Source organism: Calypte anna, chromosome 9, assembly GCF_003957555.1.
Source record: "Calypte anna isolate BGI_N300 chromosome 9, bCalAnn1_v1.p, whole genome shotgun sequence".
Taxonomy (NCBI): Eukaryota; Metazoa; Chordata; class Aves; order Apodiformes; family Trochilidae; genus Calypte; species Calypte anna.
This window is the reverse complement of record NC_044255.1, coordinates 12,676,797-12,696,826: the sequence shown is the minus strand read 5'-3', so window position 1 is coordinate 12,696,826 and position 20,030 is coordinate 12,676,797. Positions and strand designations below refer to the sequence as shown.

Below are 20,030 nucleotides of genomic sequence, written 5' to 3'. Positions count from 1 at the left end.
GTAAGAAAATACAGGTGATCCAACCATTTGCTACCTGAGACAAAGCCACATTAGATGTGTAATTCAGAATTCAGCTCTGTCTTTGAAGACAATATATGAGTATGAGTCAAGAATAAATATATTTTGGAGTTCATTGGTTGAGGTAAAAATGACATATGAGGATATTATTACTTGAAACTTCCTGCAGTGCTTGTTGCCTTCCTACCTCATTTGTATGGAGTTTGGGACAGACTTGTTCTGATTTATGCTAATATAAATTTGAATTAATTTTATACACTTAAAAAAAAAGATTCTGCAGGGATAAATACTCTAGGATTAGTTTTATATAAATGAGGAGTAATACTGCATAAGCCAAAACTGAAGTTTGGTCTTGGATGTTTTGTGATGTGACTAAGAGCATTATTATATAAACTGTAAGATAACGATTGTCACATTTTGCTTATCAGAATGTGAGTTTATTAAATGTCTAAGAATTTGAGAAATTCAGAGGCTTTTATTAGTTGGTAAGGTCCCCCTTTTAGAGGCTTTTATTAGTTGGTAACGTCTCCCCATGAGTGCACTGCTTGTTATACAAAAATAGTTTGAAGTTTTTGGATAGCCTCTGTCTCAGAATTGTACCTTTAGTCACACAGAGTATGGAGTCAACCCATTTCTTAAGTAATGTTCTTCAAAGCAGTGTGGCACAGCATGAGGAAAGGTTGAGTGAACCCCACTGTTGGGTGTGTGTGTGTATATATGCTTTTTTAAACTACTATAAAAAATGCTTTGGATGCAAATGTACAATTATGATTTGTTTGAAATCTATTACTAGGAATATAAATCCAAAATTATATTTCTTCTATTTTTAATAAATAAATATGAACTTTATTACATATATTATTATGGGAAAAAATAAATTGCCATTTTAAAAACAAGAAATTGTAACATAAGTCTGAATGAGACCATTTCAAAGACCTTAAATTCCATTTGAGTTTAACATTGAGACCCTCTATATCACATATGTTTGAAAATATATTGTAAATATGGTTATGACACATCATTAAAAAATGCAGAATACCCAGGCAGTGTAGCTCCATCAAGACCATTAACAAAACGTAGTATAGCTTTTGTACGTTGTGTGTGCAAAACTTATCTTTCTTTAATTGCTGTCATTTACACAAACGTCTCCTTTAAAAATATCTCTGAACTTAAGTTAGGAGTTTTCCCTACCCTTTTGGAGTTTTGAGGAAATGGTAGGATAGTGACAGAAACTCTGACATGCCTCTCCACCATTTACGTTGCTTTCAGTAAAGAAAAAGAAAATTAAAACCAAGTGGTCCTCTTCACATTGCAAAATAAATGCAGGCCACTGATAAATCTGTACAGTATGGTTTCTCCGAGATGATCTAATGTTTCTGTAATGAGCTGTAAGCTGTGATGTTCAGCTGCAGATGAGTTTTGTCATTCTTGCTGCTTCAATCACAAGGTTGTCCAAAACCAGGATACTGCAAAACGCATCACTCGGTGTCGAAAGACCCAGCAGTCTTTTTAGTGGGCAAGTGGATATTTTCTGGTGGCCGATAGGAGAGGGCACTCATTTTTGTTGTTAGGCTTGGATGTGTGCTGACATTTGGTGGAATGTATTTTATGAGCTGAAGAAAGTATTTTTTAAAGTTTTTTCCAAAAAAAACATAAAAAAAAGGATTCAAACAGTTGTTAAAGTAAGCGATGCAAATGGTGAAGGGCATACCCGTATCCACAATATCAGTGATTTTACAGTCTGTTATTACATGTAGTTGAATTAATACATCCAGAAAAGTGAACACTTGGTGAGGAATCCAGGAAAAGAAAAAGAAAAATACTATTGCCACAATCATCTTAAAGATATCATCATTCCTGGTCTTATTTCTTTGAATCTGATATGCCTTCTTCAGGGTCTTCCAAATTAAGGTGTAGCTTGTTAGTATGATCAGAAAAGGGATAAAAAATCCCAGCAGATTTTTGGATAAGCCTAACCCAACCCGGAGCGTCGTGTTATTGTTGTCATAGCGAAAGCCACACACTGTCATGTTCAGGTTCTCAGCAAAGAATATGTTACGGTGAATGACGACGGGCAAGCTGGCCACGCCGGCAAGGAGCCAGATGGCAATGCAAGTAATTCTGGCAACAAACATGGTTCTGCGGACTCGGGACTTCACTGGGTGCACTATGGCCAAGTAGCGGTCGATGCTGAGGCAGGTGAGGAGGAACACGCTGGCGTACAGGTTGAAACTGATCCCTGCTGATGCAAACTTGCATAAACAGTTGCCAAAAGGCCACTGGTACTCCATGGCCGTGTAGGCTGCCCAGAGTGGCAGAGTTATTAAAAAACACAAGTCAGCGAGAGCCAGGTTTAAAAGAAAGATGCTGGCTACTGTTTTTAGTTTCATGTAGCAGTAAATGACAATGACAACCAGGCTGTTCCCAAATATGCCTATAATAAAGATGATGCTGTAAACAGTTGGAACCATAATGTAGATGTAACTGTGCCTCCCTGAAACAGGACAGTCAACATGGATTCTTTTAACAGTTTCTTCGGTAGAGAAATTTGGAATCATTTTGATCTTCAGCTGTAACCTAGTTTCAGGGAGAAAATATGGACTTCACTCCTAGAAGGTGAAAAGAGGAAGAAAATGTAATTGCTGACAGATTTAGTTTTTAGATTTTAATTTCAATTAAACGCCAAGTTCTTGTGTCTAACACAATGTCTCAATGCTTTTAAATTTAAAAATAAACCAACCTCAAGTATTTTTTTTTTCAACCAATTTCTATTTTAATAGACTTTGTAGAATAAAACGGAAGTAAGAGTGTTAGGAGTTGGCTGACCATTGTTAGATTCCTTTAACATATGAAATCTAAAACTTTCAGTTAGTAAGATTCCAATTTAAACTACAATTGGTTAATTTAGATGTGTCAAATAGAAGATTACTAAAAATTCAAGAGAATCTCTAGGTTACTTTTTTCAATTAACAGGTGATGTACAGATGTCTCAAATTACACTTAATTACACTCAGAATACCCATTAATTCTGTTAATACAAATTGTAATGCAATAAAAAAAGTGAACTCAGACTAGCTAGTAATTTTGATCAATAGAGTCAATAGATTTTTTTTCCTATAAATTAAGTTACATTTTTAAAGAGAGGTTTTAGATCACAGAGCAAGATGGAGACCCTCACACAATCTAGTATGCAGTTGTACTATGAATAATTTAAATACTCAGAAGTTACCTAGCTTCCCATCTGGCTTGGAACTATATTTAACTGCTAACAAGGAAGAAAAAGTCCAGCGGTGATGATTTGTTGCACATTAATAAATCTAGAAAGAGTTTAAGAGGGGTGCAAGGAGAACCTGCAATTCAGATTACCTTTTCAGCTAGTGATGAAATTTATGTATACAAGAATTGAAGTTGTAGACTTAGTGTATGAAAAATATTTCTGGTTTGTATGAAGTTTATGGAAAGGGTATGAAATCATCTTTACATGGCACTAGTTTGGTTTGCCAGTGCTCTTGTGTTCTGCAAGATTGATTTCCTTATCAATTACTTTGATGGCTTCAAGTGACTGCAGTAGTAAATCATTTCCAGAGTCCATAAGTAGTCTTTAAAAAAATTATTTAGATTCTTAAAAAGAAAGTATTACAAAATTAAAAATTGGTGGATTTTATTACAGTGTAGTGTCTGCAGGGTCCTGTCAGCCAAACCCACCTTGTGCTGCTTGAAACATAAATGAAGTGAAATACTGTTGCTTTGAAAATAAAATAAAACCCTTATAAATGTAAGTTTATATATAGAAACACACCCTGTGGGGTGAGCAGTAGAGATGCATTCAGGAAGAAAAGCTATCTGTCATTACAGAAATATGGGCTGTGTTGTTATGGAGGTGGCTGCTCATTATTTGCGTTGTCCAGTTCCTGTTCCTGTTAAGGACAGAATGCTGCTCTGTTAAGTGTTTGACATGCTCCTGTTGGGAGAGAAACCTTATTCCAGATAGACTGTGTTCTTAGTCAGGGAAGTGAGGCACAGATGTGCCTCAGCAAAGCCCACATAGGAAGCCTGCAATGGAGCCAGGAGCTAAACCCAGAATATGGTTTGCAGTCAGCACTTGTAAGCAAGGTCCCCTTTGGCTCTCAATTTGTTAAAGAAATACTGTGGTTTTTAAAAGCTGTCGTAGCTAATGTTCTTTTATGTTGGTACGAATGGTTCATTTCCATAAAGCTAGCAGGGCAGTTTCAAGATTTAGGTTCTGGGTAATTCTATCAGTTTTGGAATATCTAGTAAAATGCTAGTAAATATCTACTTAAAGGTCCAGTAAGCCCTTTGTCAAGACGTGTAATGTGACACCTCCCAGTCTCCCCAGTTCATTCTCTGATTTAGGCTTGTTGGTATAGATGTCTCAGAATGATGTTGGCTCTTTTTGCGATGTTTAAGAAGTTAAAAAGTTAGGCAAATACAGCTGACACAAAAAAATGTACACAATTCTGATCACACATAGCACTCTAATACATCCTAAGCTCAATTTCCTGGCTTTCAAACTGTGCCAGACCTAGAGAGAATACATGGTATTTGGCTCTGTGGAAGGTCATGCTATCCATTGGACAGGGAGAACCACAATAAAAAGATTTTAAGATAACAAGATCTTCTTATCTCATGCCTTGTTTGTGAAAGTGCCCAAGGAGACGTGACAAGAACTGACAGAGTCTGCCAACCTCAAGGTCTAGCAAGACTTGGCTTGTCCCAGCACTGGGCTGCTGCTGCGTGCTCTATTTCATTAGCACTGTCTCTGCTACAAAGTCATAGCTGTGACTCAGAGTTGCAGCGAAATGATCAGGGCCCAGTACAGGTTGATCAGAACCTTTCTCCATGGCTAGAGTAACAAATCAGTGGTACTGGTTAGTAAGTGCATCCTGCTCTGTGTGTACTAAGAGGAACTTCATAATGGTGAAGACAACTGCATTTGCTGGTGGATGTTCCCCCTTTGGGGGGTTTATCTCTGTACAGCAGTAGATGCCAATGCCCCTTTCTCAGAGTCACTTCATCCTCCTCTTCAGTGGACTGTGTTTTGTTGTTTAACTTTCAGTTTCCCTTTTCTACCCACATGGAGGACTGTACTTTTTCATGCCAGTAGTAGCTCTAGTTGATGTATTAGTAGCATATGTACTTTTAAGAAAGTGTAATAATTATAATATTAAATTATTAGAAATGTTTTAAAATAAACAAAAAATTACTTGGAAAACTTGTTCTGCAAAGTATTGAATTCCCTGAGCTTATTTTGAGTGCTTAGGAAGTAAAAACAGCAGAACAATTCCCATGAAGAATCAGGAATCTAGTCAAGTAATAGTATGATACTGAAATTGATCTGTGTAAGTAAAGGAAGTAAAAGTTTTGGTGTAACAGGGAAGTTAGTGGAAGTGCACAAAGGATGTGCTTGCTGTTTTCAGTTTTAGACGATACTAAGTAATTATACTGAATAAATGAAGAAATCCATCAAGATTTTCAGTAGATGAAAAGAAAGCAAGAATACATAATGTGCATAAATGGATATGAATTGCCATTTGTATGGCTGAAAACAGTTGGAGCATTGCGGTGAGAAACAACCTTGGAAGAGCCTCACACTTGAAGCACAGTGCTGCATTTTTTTAATTCCTGGAAATTTTAAAGTTTCAGAGCTAACCTCAGGGAGATCTGCTGCCTTGAAAATATCTTTTTAGTGCAATAGGAAAAGTTTCAACAAAGAAAGTTGTTTGCTTTGGAAGGCACAGGCCCATTGCTGGGCGGAGTGGTGAGGCAGGGCAGCTGTGATGATGCAAACCCCTTCCAGGCAATGATTTCTTTCCTGTACCACTGTCATTTCTGCTGTCACTCTCATTTGCCACAGTTCACCTGCTTGAAGTTCACCTGGATCACAGTTAACTATGTTTTATGCAGAGTAGGTATTTCTACATGGGAAGTACTGCTGATTGTTTAAAAATGCTGCAGCAATAGAAAGTCTGGGACAGCTTTATCCTAACCAGAATGACCAGAGTAGGTTAAGCCACTGGCCAGTTAAATGCAAGTATTCAAGTAGTGCACAATTTCCAATTCAAATGACCTGAGTTAATATAATGATAGTTGGATCATTTTAAGGCTACACAAAGAGCTCTTTCTAGGAAGATGGAATGGATACGAGTGAGTTCCAGAAGGACTGGGAAGTGCTTGAGAGTCCAGTGCAGAGACACCAAGACGGTGAAGGGAGTGAAACTCTCCCTTATGAGGAAAGACTGAGGGAGCTGGGTCTGTTCAGCTTGGAGAGGAATGCAGGGTGACCTCATCAATGTTTATGGATCCAGGGGAAGGCGTTGCACAGGGAGGAACAGCTGGAGAGCAGCACCACGGCCCAGCGAAACCGAGACAGCTGCACCTCGGCGTGGCCCCCACCGCCACCATCCCCACTACCCCTGCAGGCTCCTGCTGCACCATGCCGGTACCGCAGCCCGCCCGGTCCAGATCAGCACGGCCCCGCAACCCGCCGGCACCCACCCCTCCGGGAATGCCCGCCCGACAGCCGCTGCCGAGCTCTGCAGACGGTGCCGCTGGGCCCAACCCGGCCCGGCCCTACCTCCGCGCCGCCCAGCAGCTGGGGAGGGCAAGGCGTCTACTGCCCGGGCCAGAGACATTTCCAGGTTCCGCTGAGCATCCGTCCCCCCGTAAGGAAGGCTCGGGGCAGGGGAGGCTGCAGCTGTCACGGGTGAACGGGACGTGGAGCTGAAGAGGCTGTGTGCGGGCAGTGTCCGACCCTGCCAGGCTTGCCAGGGTGGGCGCCTGGAGAGTGGACCGGTTTGGGGTTTCATTTGAGTTGGCTTCTGATGTGTTTGTTTTTTCATGACCTAGCACATTAGGAAGTGAAAACATCGAGTTCAGTCAACATTAAAACATCTCAATGTGACTGAAGCAAAGGAGCCAAAAGTGATGTTTGTTTTCATCCTCATGGGGAGCTTGCAGTTAATGACATTCTCAGCTCTTGTTTTCATATTCAGCAACAGATGATTCAGCAACTCTGACAGATGCCTGCCCGGAGAAAATCATCTACAGTTCACTTAATGAACATGATGTTACCTGAATTTTACAAACATTCCTCTGCACAAGCTCTGAAACATTGACTTTTTTGCATGCTGGTGTTGTTCAACTCTCTTACAGCAGTAAACACACAGCTCAAAGTTCACTTTGAAAAATGGGAGCAATGCCCTGTCTTTAGGATGTTGCATTCCTGAAACAAAGATGTGCCAGGAGCACCACTGTAGACAAGCAGATCCAGGGTGCCTTCCCTGGAGCTCTAATGATAGCATCACAGGGCAGAGCTGCAAACTTTTCCACTCTCCCCCTCCTCAGCTTACAACTTTGCTAGTGAACCTCCAGCCTCTCTTGGGATCCTCGTTATGATGGTACAACATAACTAGAATGTAGCCCTTTTACATAGCAAGAAAGAAAAATCTGAAAGCAAAAGCCTAATCTCTGGAAATGTTCAAAGCCAGGATGGATAGAGCTTGGAGCAAGCTGGTCCAGTGTAAACTGTCCGTGCCTGTGCAGGGGGGTTGGAACTAGAAAACTTTAAGGTCCCTTCCAGCCCAAACCATTCTATGATTCCATGAACATCAATCTCAAGAGAAAATTATCTGCTGAGCAGCAAACCCCTGTTATACATGACTGTCCTATTTGACCTCTTGTCTTTTTTAATTGCAACAACTGTTGCAAGTTGCCAAGTGCTGGGTCCTGCACTTCGGCCACAACAACCCCATGCAGCGCTATAGGCTGGGGACAGAGTGGCTGGAGAGCAGCCAGGCAGAAAGGGACCTGGGAGTCTGGATTGACAGGAAGCTGAACATGAGCCAGCAGTGTGCCCAGGTGGCCAAGAAAGCCAATGGCATCCTGACCTGTATACGGAACAGCGTCGCCAGCAGGTACAAGGAAGTGATTCTGCCCCTGTACTCAGCACTGGTGAGGCCACACCTCGAGTACTGTGTCCAGTTCTGGGCCCCTCAGTTCAGAAAGGATATCGAGGTCCTGGAGCAGGTCCAAAGGACGGCAACCAGGCTGGTGAAGGGACTCGAGCACAGACCCTATGAGGAGAGGCTGAGAGAGCTGGGGCTGTTCAGCCTGGAGAAGAGGAGGCTCAGGGGAGACCTCATCGCTGTCTACAACTACCTGAAAGGAGGTTGTAACCGGGTGGACGTTGGTCTCTTTTGCCAGATGACTTTCAACAAGACAAGAGGGCATGGTCTTAAGTTGTGCCAGGGGAAGTTTAGGTTAGATATTAGAAAGAATTTCTTTACGGAGAGAGTGATCCGGCATTGGAATGGGCTGCCCACTGAAGTGGTGGATTCTCCGTCCCTGGAGATATTTAAAAAGAGACTGGATGTGGCACTCAGTGCCATGGTCTAGCAACCGCAACGGTGGTTCAAGGGTTGTACTCGATGATCTCTGAGGTCCCTTCCAACCCAGCCAATTCTATGATTCTATGAACTGTAACTTGTCAATGATAATTAAATGCTTCAGACTGCTCTACCAACTGTTCTATACCATTCCATTCATTGTTTTTGTTGGGAGAGCATACATCCTAATTAAGCTGCCTGTGGAAACAAGGAGTACTGAGACCAAGCAAGGTAAATAGCACTTTGCTTACTGGAAGATAAGACAGCACTGACTGTTGCTTTCTGTAGAAACTTCATGAGCTATAAATAGGTAAGCAGGTCCCAAGTGAGACTTTAAACAAAAATTGGGGTTTGATATTTACTTTGAGAAAAAATAAATAAACTCTGACTGACCAACCCTTCTATGGTGTATCTACTTCATTAGGAAATGTCAGATTGGTTGTTTTCTCCTTCTCTTGGTAGGGGGATTATTTGCTTTTCTTAAAATGAGAAACTACTTCCATGTTTAACAGGATGATGCATTCTATTTTTATATAAAACTATTGCACAGGGAGAAAAGAGGCTGAAAAAATGCTTGGAACATTATGTTCCATATATTAACTATGTTTCTTTCTCTCTGGTAGTGCAAGATTTTTTCCTGTATGTTGAGTTTTGTTTGCTTGTTTACTGATTTCTTCTTTCTCTGATTGCTGAGAAACTAATGACACTTTCAATGTGCTTTATTGCACTGCTTTTTTTTCCCCCTCTATCCAGCAGAACAACCCCCTCTATCCTCATTGCCTTAATGAATACAATTTCGTCCAGTTCATATGCCTACTTCAGCTTCTTCCGTTCTTTCCTGGTGTTCCTGACTGTGAAGCCATAAATTTACCTTTCTTTTTATTTCTGCTGGTCCTCTTAATGGATGGTATTCCCCACTCACGTCTTTCCTAAGTATTTTTAGTGCAGAGTTGATAGGTGAATTGAGAAGGGTGAGAGAAATGCAAACACTCAGGCAAACAAAATCATGCAGTGCAAACTGCCGTGGTCTTGCAGTGTGGACAGAGCTCCTGTCATCACTGCCACTGCCTTCCACAGAGGTCAGTGTCTGACTTTGTGGTAAATGACCATGGATCAAAATATTACTGAAATGGAACTGCAGTAGGCAGTACAGGACCAGAAAACATGAGAACAAATAGAATCTACAGACATTGTACTGGGTAATGCCTGTCCTCCTGGTCAGGCTCTGTTGAAATTGCTGTTAATTTTGTGATATCTGTTTTTTTTTTATTTTAGAATAAAATATTTCTTTTTAGTTCTCTAACCTATATGTGGATTCTTTGTGCCTTATCCTTAGCAAGAGATGGGGCTGGTGTGCTTCATTTCTGCTGGCTCTATATAGCTGGAAAATTAACTGCCTGTGATCTTTTCAGGCTCTGACTCTTCTATTACATCAAAAGTCTAAATTGTTTATTACTTACTTTGTGCTTGCAGAAGACGAGTTATTGCTGCCTTGTAAATGTGAACTGTTTATGTACTCTGACCTTCTCTTTAAGAACTTCTTGGTATTTACTTCCTCCAGCTGACTTCAAAAGAGTCAGTCCTCCTGTGCAATACCTTCATAGTTTATTCTAAAAAGAAGGGATCTCTCTTCTGTTTGTTTTCACAGACCACTCTCATTAATTTTCCCTTCACTTCCCAAATATTTTTCAAACTGTACTCAGTTTCAGTGATAAAATTTATGTGAGAAAAGGACAAATAAAAGGACGTTTTTCCTTTGGGAAAAATCAATGCTTGTGGAATAAATGAACAAGCAAATTGAGGGTGTGTATGCTTTTTGAATGGCAGAAAGGGGGGGGATGTAAAGGAAAAGGAAAATAACACATTTAAGAATAGTGTCATTTAAAATGTTTTGAGTTTTACCTCATAATATGTATTTCGACCACTAGAGGTCTGTATTTCCTATTTTAAAGTCAGAGAACTGTTTTATTTTCAAATGTCGTAATTTTTCAAAATATCCCTTTCCTTCAAGATTATTTAAGATGTAAACACGACCCAAAATGCCCATCATTGATTTTCTGCATTTATGTGAAGTATAATTTAACAGAGTGAACTATTTTATTATCTACTAGCTTATATCTAATTTTATTCTAGTATATTCCTGGTTTTGCTCACCTTCAGTCCACTTCTTGCACTTCAAAGTCATGGGGTGAGACCTTTATTACACTTTTTCACAGGCATACACCTCTTAACACTCTAATGTTTTTGAGCCAAATGAAGAAGTGTTTTTTTAAAGGGATACTAAAAGTATACTTGAAAAATGTAGATGGAAAAATAGTGGCACCTACTCATTAGACTAAAAGATTATTTTAATATTAAGCAGGCATGTTGTTTCATACAGTGTCACTTTTATAGGGCTGTGCCATGATGATTAAAATCTTCAAAGTACTTTTTTTTTTTTTTTAAATTAAAGGGTTAATAATACTACCATGTAATATGTGGGAAGTTTTCTCTGTGCTCTTTTTAACAACCTTGAGTCTTGGTTTTAATTCTAGCAGTTGCAAGAGCATTGGAAACCTGAGTTATTTTTTGGCATGTACTCTACCAATAGTAGCAGAGTCCAGAAACATTGGAAATATTTCTTCATGCCACCTAGCTCTTTGGACAAAGTTAACTCTACCAATTCCCTAATAATACATGTATTTTTCTTCCTGAAGTTGAGAAATCCTGATTTATGTCTAAGATTTTACTCGCAGATGACAGTGCCAGGGAAGGATTGCTCAACTTAAGTGGAGCTTCTCAGCCTCATTAGACCTCAGTGGTTTAGTGAATGCTAGCGTGGCTATGAGCTGGGGACTTTTTTTACACATAAGTTGTTGACTGATCGATCCACAGAGCATTTGCTATAGTTAGCCAGAAGTCCTTCAGTTGAGAGTTCAAGTTTCAGTATTTCAGTTTGTAGGTTCCATTTTTAGGATCGTCTAGTTTTATAAGTAAACATTATTTTGGGAGAGCATTCCTCTAAACACATATAATTTTGTTTCCTCTGCTGCTAAGGGGAGGAAAAACATTCTTGGATTCAATAGATGTTGAGATGGATCCCAAAACACTGAAGGATTAACTATTCTCAGCATGTGCTGTTCTTATGTAATCTCTGGGGGAAGATCAGTGAATTATAGAGATCACTGGTTCTGAACTGACTCTGTACTCAATATTCCAGATATCTTTGATTTTCCACATAATTTTCTGGTCATTTTCTTTCACATTTACCCATCAGAGCAATCTCTGCTTTTTCTTTGACCAAGGCTGCATGCTTGTGTTGCGAACTCTCTGGTGTTTAATAGGTATTATATATCCTTAAGAGATGTGAATATAAAATTATCTGCACAGCAGTAACTTAAAACTGAAGAGATAATTAAAGTAAAATATATTTTTAGCTTAATATTTCTAGTTCAGTACTTCAGAAATGAAAGATCAAAACACCAAGATTTGGAAAACACAATTCTTGAAAGTCCCAGTTATCTTAATTGCTGTCTTGAACAGGAATGAAGATTATATTTTCTTATTTAGGTTGCTAAACCTTTAGCTGGATGAGTTTAAAATATGTAAAGTTAATTGTTATAGGAGAAAGCAGTCACTCTTCTTTTTTTACACCACAAGCAATTCTTTGCCTCTTTCTCTAAGAAGCTGAAGATATTTAGACACATCAAGATTGTGAAATGAGGCCATTAACTATCATCACCAATCCAGCATGGATTTTTGCATCCTTGTTCTAGCCATTAGCTTTTCCAAAAAGAAAGAATGGTGCCCTCCTAATAGATAAAAATGATCAATAATCAGTAGGCTAACCTCAAGTCTGCTTATGAGGGATGTCATCTACTCATATTGTTTCCTGTACACTAGATGCTAGGAAAGAAAAAAGAAATTATTTCAGATCAAGGTAGTACTAGAATTTTTAGGGTTTTCAGTGCTGACACTGTAAGGCAATACAACATAAGGTACTGCTTTATTACAAATATACAGCTCACTGCACATTCATAACTTCAGATTTGATGCCTGGTTATGCAGTATCTTCAGGGTATTTGGAACTACCCGAAAGAGTCAACAGTTAACAGGAATTAAGCCATCAAGTCCCAGAGCAAATAAAAGTGAGATGAGTTTGAGCTGTGAAAGGTTACGTGCTGCATGGTTACTTTCTCTGAGTGATAGTAAACAAATGGATTAACACATTTCCTTTATTGCAGCTGGAATTGCCTATATAAAATATAGTGTGCCCCATGTGATCATTTTTAATAAAAGACAGAAATCAAATTCAGGTTTGTTAAGTGGAAGTGAAATAATTTGATGGATTTTAAGCTTCTATTCTGATAGCTTAGTTCCATGGAATAAGAAGTTTTAAAGTATTCTTTTATTTTTTTTTAATTACCTAGCAGTGTGCAACCTACATAAATGTAGCTTCTACATACCTAACCACGCACCTAAAGTTACTATTGACATCATTATTTTCGTAAGGAATGAACAGTAAGCTTCTACTGTGAACTGCTCCAACCTGAGGAACAGTGGAACTTGGATTAAGTCTGGGCTTGATCCAGACCTAAATATCAGCCTTATATTAAAAAGGCTCTGGAGATGCAAAGAAGACAAAGAACTTACTGAAATAAAAAGGCATGGATAGCTCTTACCATGCTGCATTCTCTTGGAACATAGATCAGACAATGTGTGAAATATCTTACCTCCTTTCAGATCACATCTACAATTGCAATTTGATTTACTGCATATTTTATACACCTATTAATCCGTCCTTAAGGTTATGCGGTGGTCTTCACTGAAACTTGTGGATGCTCCATAAGTGTATGGAAACATCAGTAACAACTGTTCTTCCTTCCCAGCTTGTAGCAGAAATGCTGTGTTATATTACTGTGATTCCAAGTACTTGAGGCATCAAGAAACTTGCCTTATGGCGATGCTGGGACTCATCTTTTAGTGCAATATTGTTCCCACTGTAAACTATTTATCTTATCAACTTCTTGCAAAGAAGTGTGGAGCTTACAAATATCAAAGTTTCCGAGGCAGAAATTATGCATTTCTGTTATCTAAAACACCTGAAAGGATGACACTTTAGAGTGCTGCTGTGAAAGGCACAGACTGTTTAAAGAAACAAGTTGTTTTTGCTAGCTCAGAAAACCACATAGTTACCATGTGCTCTTGCCACGTAGACTTTACAAAGCTCTTGAAACTTGGCCAGTTTGGGAAACCTACCCCCACTAGAGGAAACGATGCAGCTCCCACTGTGGTCCCTACAGACAATGTCAGGCAAATGCTGGAAATCTCTCACGTAGATCATTGCTCTCTTAGTGTTTTATGAACAATGACTTTTCAAATGAAGCATGATATTAAGGGCATGGTCTATATGAAAGATGCAGGAAGAAACATTTTGGATGGGTAATGGAAAGAAGGCTGGGCTTGGCTGAGTCCAACCACAGAGCTTTTAATGAATCAAATGCACAAGGGTGGGCAGGAGCAGAAGAGTTAGCCCCCCTCTTCTCTTAAAACACTCAATGAAAATTTATAGCATATGGAAATTACTTTTATGCAGCAGAAAGGGATAGGGAGGTTAGGAACTTCAGGAGTGCTACATAAATCTGTCTTTCAGGAATTGAATACGAACTTTGCTTCTGTCAAGGTTGTAATTTGTATTCAGAGACTTATCATTTGATGATCATGGTTTACCATGATGATCATGGTAAATAATGTTTTGGGATCTTGAGAGTAACATCCTCATGTAGAATGTGCCTCACAATATTGATGTCTCGTAGGGATTCCTTGCTTACAAACTGTTCCTCGCTGCTTTTGCAGCATATCACACTTTAACGTGTTGTGTTATTTTAATTTGAAGCCTTTAATTTGAAGGTTTTACAATCTACTCTCTGAAAGTCCAGATACTGAGGAAGGTCAGTAAGTATAAGCTTACCAGATTTTGGGTAAAACCAGGTAAAATCTATGGAAGTTTAAACTCGTGGTTATGTTAGTGATTGTTCATAATTTAGCAGAAAATGGGATTTCATGCATCTAAATTAGAAATGATAACGTTCTAAAATAGTTAATGCACAAGAGACAGGCCCACAGCAATATGCAAACACTGTCAGAATCTTGTCTGTCACTGGTAGAAATGGAATGGTCCAAGCTGCAAATTATTTCCTCATGAACCTAATAATCAACTTGTGGGAGAAAAGGATTCTTTGTTCTTTCTGTTTTACAGCTTTATTGTGAAAGATTCAACTCAGAATCAGTGGTATTGCTACCATAAAACTACCAAAAGTGATGTTTTAATTAGGTTTCTGTTGCTTCCTCTAGGCAAAGGTTTGGACTTTGTAGACAAAGATGGGAGGTGATAGGACTTTTGTGGAATTTCAGGCTAGTCCAAATAGAGGCTTCCTTGATTTGTCCTGGTAGTTGAGTTTATGCAGAGATTATGGTTTCATTTGCCTACCCTAAGTCATGTTACTCTTCAGCTAAGATACAAGATGCAGAGGCCAAAGTTAACATTACATAGGCAAGTTAAGCTCCTGAACAACTTCCCTATGTTAAGAGTGAGATAGTAACATGATGAGCAATGAATGCAGCAAGTTAACATTCATTCTGCTTTTCTGGTACAAATAACTGCCTTCACGTACTTTCTGGTAAAACAATAAAGATGGGTGGGACAAGAGGGCTTATGTACATAAATTTATGCTAGGTCATCAGTTACACTTTGACATTCATGTGAGCATTCTGATATGTGCAGGGCCTTACCTGTACATTTATCCTGAGAAGGACATTTTCCTGCCGTTAAGCTAAATCACCAGCGTAAAGCCTTGATGCATCGAAGAGCAACACAGGCTTAACACACAGTCCCTTCTGCAGGATGAGCTTTTTAGTTTAACTCCTCCCCACCCTGCCCTCCCCCTGCAAAAATAGAAGGCAAGTTTAAAGTAATGAATAACAAGCTTTAGAAATTCATTGTGCAGAGCAATGCAGGCACCTTAATCTGCAACAGTGGTTAATCTGTGAGAAAAGAAACACTTAAAATTCTTTGCTTCTCCAGAAATGGTGACCTCTGTCAGTGGTGTTCCACTTGCTAATGGAAATTAAGAGTTGGCTGCGAGTAATTCATGTTGCACACTGTTATGAAGAAAGATTTTCCCTTTCTAGAAACCTCTATCACATCACATCACATCACTGTTTCTCACTGATCACCAGTGTGGTTAAAAGTGAATGGAAGAAATTTTTGCTATAAGTAATGAATGCATTAACTGAAAAACAAGCACAAATGCAGATGCAGCATGTCCATGTAGACATTGACACATCAGTATTACTGAAGCATCTGTCATGTCAACCAACTAACGTGGAAGTTTTATCACTACATTTCCAACCCAACAGCAAGTAATTTTCACAGCTCTCCAGTAGTCGAAGTGTTATGGCTCTGGGGAAAGCACACCTCACACTCAACTTGTTTTATCTTTTTAAATTCCTGCTGAAAAAAAGTGTTTGTCTTATTGGAGAGACAAAAGCAAAAGTACTGTAGATTTCTGTGCAAGGAAGCAGACTTCAGTTTTCAACACCTGTGTTGAGAGGAAGCTTTGTTTTCCATGTCTCATAATTCATCAATAGGTAATAGTATTTGGTTCATTGTGCCTGATTAAGACACCTGATTACTTCTCTTTTGTGGAATTAATTTAGATATCCTTACAGTGGGAAAATATCACACTATTCCTCAGAAAAAAGTGTTTTTTCCTTAATTGAGAATGTTAGGAGCAGCCTGGAGGGAAAAGTAAAAAGATTAAAAGCAAAGGATCAGCATGGAGGCTTCTTAATGAATACCTCATTAGGGTCAGAAAAAGGAAACCAAAGGCAGAAAGGAACAAAACCACTATGAGTAACTGGTAAAGTACAAGAATTTACTGACTCAAAATTAAGAATATTTTAAAATGGTAATGCAGCAAAGCCCAGGAGAAGTTAGCATTATTCTAACTGTTCATAGATATAACATGGAAAAGCCAAATTGTGCTTTCCCTTGCACATAACTTCTATTAAGGACAGATTATTATGAGAACTAGAAGAAAACTTGAGTATCCCCATAGAAAGACAAGCAATCTATTCATGATTTTAATGCAAGTCAATTGGACTACTGAGGTGCTAAGGGGTTGATCAAAGAGATTATGAGGTCAAATGCAGACACCTTAAGGCATTATCTCCCATAAAAACCAGATACTTAATGCTTTGTCTGGAAAGCAGCGTGCTTAATAGAATGATACCAAAATAGATGTTCTGCCAAATTTGTACAGCTTGTTTCCTGTTTATTTGGTTTTTGGTTTGTTTTTTTTAATATAGCTCTATTTTGAAAATCAAATTCACTAGCAAACTCTCTTCATTGTCCTGGCTCTATGAATTTCCTTGTGGGTACTGAGCACCAGCAACAGAGGAAGCAAAACCAAGAAGGCTCTTACAGCCAGAGTGTGAGCTAAGATACAGAGCTGTGACTTGGTGCATCCTCAACCAACTGCAGTCTTGGTTCTCAAGGAAACAGGAGTGTGGGGATGCCTGGAAAGAGTACTGCTGTGCCCTCCAAATGGTGACACTTGAGCTTTCCCTTAGTGTTAGGAAAATTACCAGCTGAGCTGAGCAAAGGCTTGCATGTGTTCTGTACTGATGTGACTGTTTTTGATGGTGTGTTAAAGAGCACTAAGAAGCATCGTAAAATGTATTTAAAGGCAAAATCTTTTTGAACCCATTTCCTTCGCAGGAAGAATATGGGTGAAGGATTATCTTTTTACTGGAAGTAAAGCCTGATTTGAGCAGAAGGAAAACTCTAATTGTCTTGTCATGGTTAGCATCTAATGACAAATCCAGCAGGAAAATACAGAAATCTAACAGCAGAGCTTGAGTCCCACTTTGAAAACATACACTGATTCCTGCCTCGTGCTTTCAACTTCTGACTGTTGTGCATTAAGTGAAGAACCAGAAGGGGGAAATCCTGAGAAATACAGAAGTTTAGTAGTAGCAGACTAACGCTTGGGTTCAATGTACATCATGGGAGGGGTGAAGGAAAACTAGAAATTTTTAGGCTTAGGTAAAAAGAACAAGGGGAGAAAATATGAAAACCAATGGGCATTTAGACTGAAAAGAGTGATATGTATCCTATAAACTGAGATTGGGAGAGGCATGCATAGTTTCTCAACAAAAAAGTTAAGGCTGCATCTCGGAACATCGTGTTCTGCCTGCTTCAGTCGAAGGGCCTGGCCACGCTGTGCTGATGCTAAAACAGGGTTAATGGAGGGTAACTGCCAACAGAACATTTTTTAGGGAAGTGTACATTTTTCTCCCTTGCATAAGCCCCCCAACATAAAGTACAGCTGCTCAGTGGTTTTCTGGAATGTTTTACTATTCGCATGGGTCCCTCTGAGCTAGAAATGCTGAGACACAATACTCGCATTCAGCATATCCCTCTTGGTTTCAGAAAAATGAGAGGATTCAGGAATGCTGGTTTTCTTTTCCTGTATTATTAGCTTGCACTAGTCAATGATCTACAAGTAACTGAAAAACTTGTATGACCTAGAAGCAAAGAGAGGAATAGATGAATTAGCTGAAATTAGGTGTCTGCTTAAGTCATTCTTTGTTCTGGATGTAACTCTATAGCTTTCACCTTTAACAGTGCAATACTGCTAAATATTGACCGTTCCCAAATTCAGTACCAGTTTCTTTTGATATTGTCAGTTACCTTTTGCTGTAGGCTGCTTTTTATCTTGTCTTCAATCATGCCACTCACTGATGCATTGCCAATCTGCTCTCACTTTCCTGCTGTGAGGTCATCTTCAGTTATTACCCATTTTCTGTACCTGGAAGAGAAATGCTACTCAGCTACAATAAAAGGAGATAAACACTACAAATAGTAACCAAGCATTCTAGCTAGCGTTGTTATATAGTGGATACCTGGACAATTTTGCTATCAAACAAAAACCAAATGGAATGAAAATTGTAAAAGACACCTGACAGCCCCAAATCTGTAGTTCTTTGAGATGATGGTGCAACAGAGAATACTAACAGCATGCCATTTGGAGTGTGACATCTTCTACCCTTAGTTGCAATTCACTTGAAAGCTCAAAGTCATTTTAGTATAATCCATCATTTATCTGAAGATAAGGTCATAAATGATTAGACCAGATATTCCATTTCACAGGTGCTTTGTCTCTACAATCACAGCTGTTAGGATTTACAGGTAAGAGAACTTTTTCACTTGTTTGCTACAGCTGAGTTAAAAAAAAAAAAAGGGATAGTATTGTAACTCCCCTTTTTGTTAGATTTTTTTTAAACTCCCTAAGGTGTTCAATAATGATACAGATTCTTCTGGAGTACATCTGCCAATTTTTTTCTTTTCTTAGAAAGAATAAGTTTTAGAAGTTGGTACAGAACATGGTTTGAGTGCTCTGAGTACAATGACTGTTTATTTGTGAAAGTGATCATAAGAGACAAATTTGTTGATGGAAAGGGAGCTAAAATAAATAGTGTGGTTAGCAAAAGCTTACTAGTCTGCTTTTCACCACAGGGATTTTAGGACAGGAAAGGAGATACAGAAGATGATATTCTCATTAGTAACTTTCTGTGCAATAGCCACTGGATATAAGAAAACATCTTTCCTGGAGCCTTTATGATATTCAGGCTGCAGAATTTGGGCCTCATACATCAGGTCTGCACACCTTTAAGTTCTAAAAGTAAATTATATTGCCACTTACTCAAACCTGTCTATTGTATTTGTACTCACCTTGTGTATACATAACAATCCTAACTTTGCATATTTTTTTTATTCCAGAACTACTTATTCACCTTAAAAAGAGTGTCTTACTTCTAGAATGGAACCTGTATGAACTATGTGGTGGTAAGTAGCTTGGGTTCAATTATCAACTCACCCTACAATAGCAAAAAGAAAAAAAATTAGTTTTCCCTCCATTTTCCCCTCTCTTCATAAATGATCAACAGCTCAGAATTCTACAAGATTTCTAAAAATTTATTTTTGTGATGCTCTTTGATTTTCATGTACAGAAAGGTTCTCAAACCTAATCCTCACAATATAGAAACTTCTTAAAAATATCAAAGTGTCCCTTGGGATGAACTGTCCAAAAATCAGAACTGCTATCCAAGAATACTGCAAGATTGTTAATTAATATTTGAGATGAACACACAGTAGAGCACAGCATCCATGCTGGTGCACTTCTGATGAAATTTTTTGCACAACTGAGAGGATGAGGCAAAAATTATCAGTGGTAAATTAGATACGGCTTAAAACTGAAACAAAGTTACCCAAAGGCTAAACATTTAGTAGGGCCTACAGTACAAGCAGACCACCATGGTCTGTAGTGGCCAGGCTATAACCTGACCCAGCCCTCCCAGCTGTAAACTGTAAATTTACGGTGCTTGCAACTCTGAAATGATCCTAAAATTATACCTTTCTTCCAGAGAGAGATGATATTGCTGGGTTGCCAGTAATACTTTCAGAAATAGGCAAGGAGTTTATTTTGCTTTGTTGTTAACCCATGTTCCTCTGACTTTGCCATTTGGCTGTTGTCTTTGGAATAACTAAAACTGCCCAAGCAG

The 20,030-nt window shown here is 38.9% G+C and overlaps 1 protein-coding gene across 2 annotated transcripts; it reads right to left on the bottom strand.

Annotated features, from left to right (window-relative positions):
* Positions 1-1,446: 1,446 nt before the first annotated feature.
* On the bottom strand, positions 1,447-18,246 carry AGTR1 (angiotensin II receptor type 1). Of its 2 annotated transcripts, none has more exons than XM_008493296.2 (2): positions 18,160-18,246; positions 1,447-2,627 (listed from the first exon to the last, which is right to left on the bottom strand). In XM_008493296.2, the coding sequence occupies exon 2, from the start codon at positions 2,574-2,576 to the stop codon at positions 1,497-1,499; it is 1,080 nt and encodes a 359-aa protein (XP_008491518.2). In that variant the 5' UTR covers positions 2,577-2,627; positions 18,160-18,246; the 3' UTR covers positions 1,447-1,496. The 2 variants fall into 2 exon arrangements, with proteins under 2 accessions (XP_008491518.2, XP_030312015.1); XM_030456155.1 differs by lacking the exon at positions 18,160-18,246 and adding an exon at positions 6,614-6,699.
* Between the last annotated feature and the right edge of the window lie 1,784 nt (positions 18,247-20,030).

What these genes read in the sequence shown, in the direction of transcription:
- AGTR1 (XM_008493296.2), bottom strand. Translation starts at nt 2,576, where the DNA reads ATGATTCCAAATTTCTCTACCGAAGAAACTGTTAAAAGAATCCATGTT.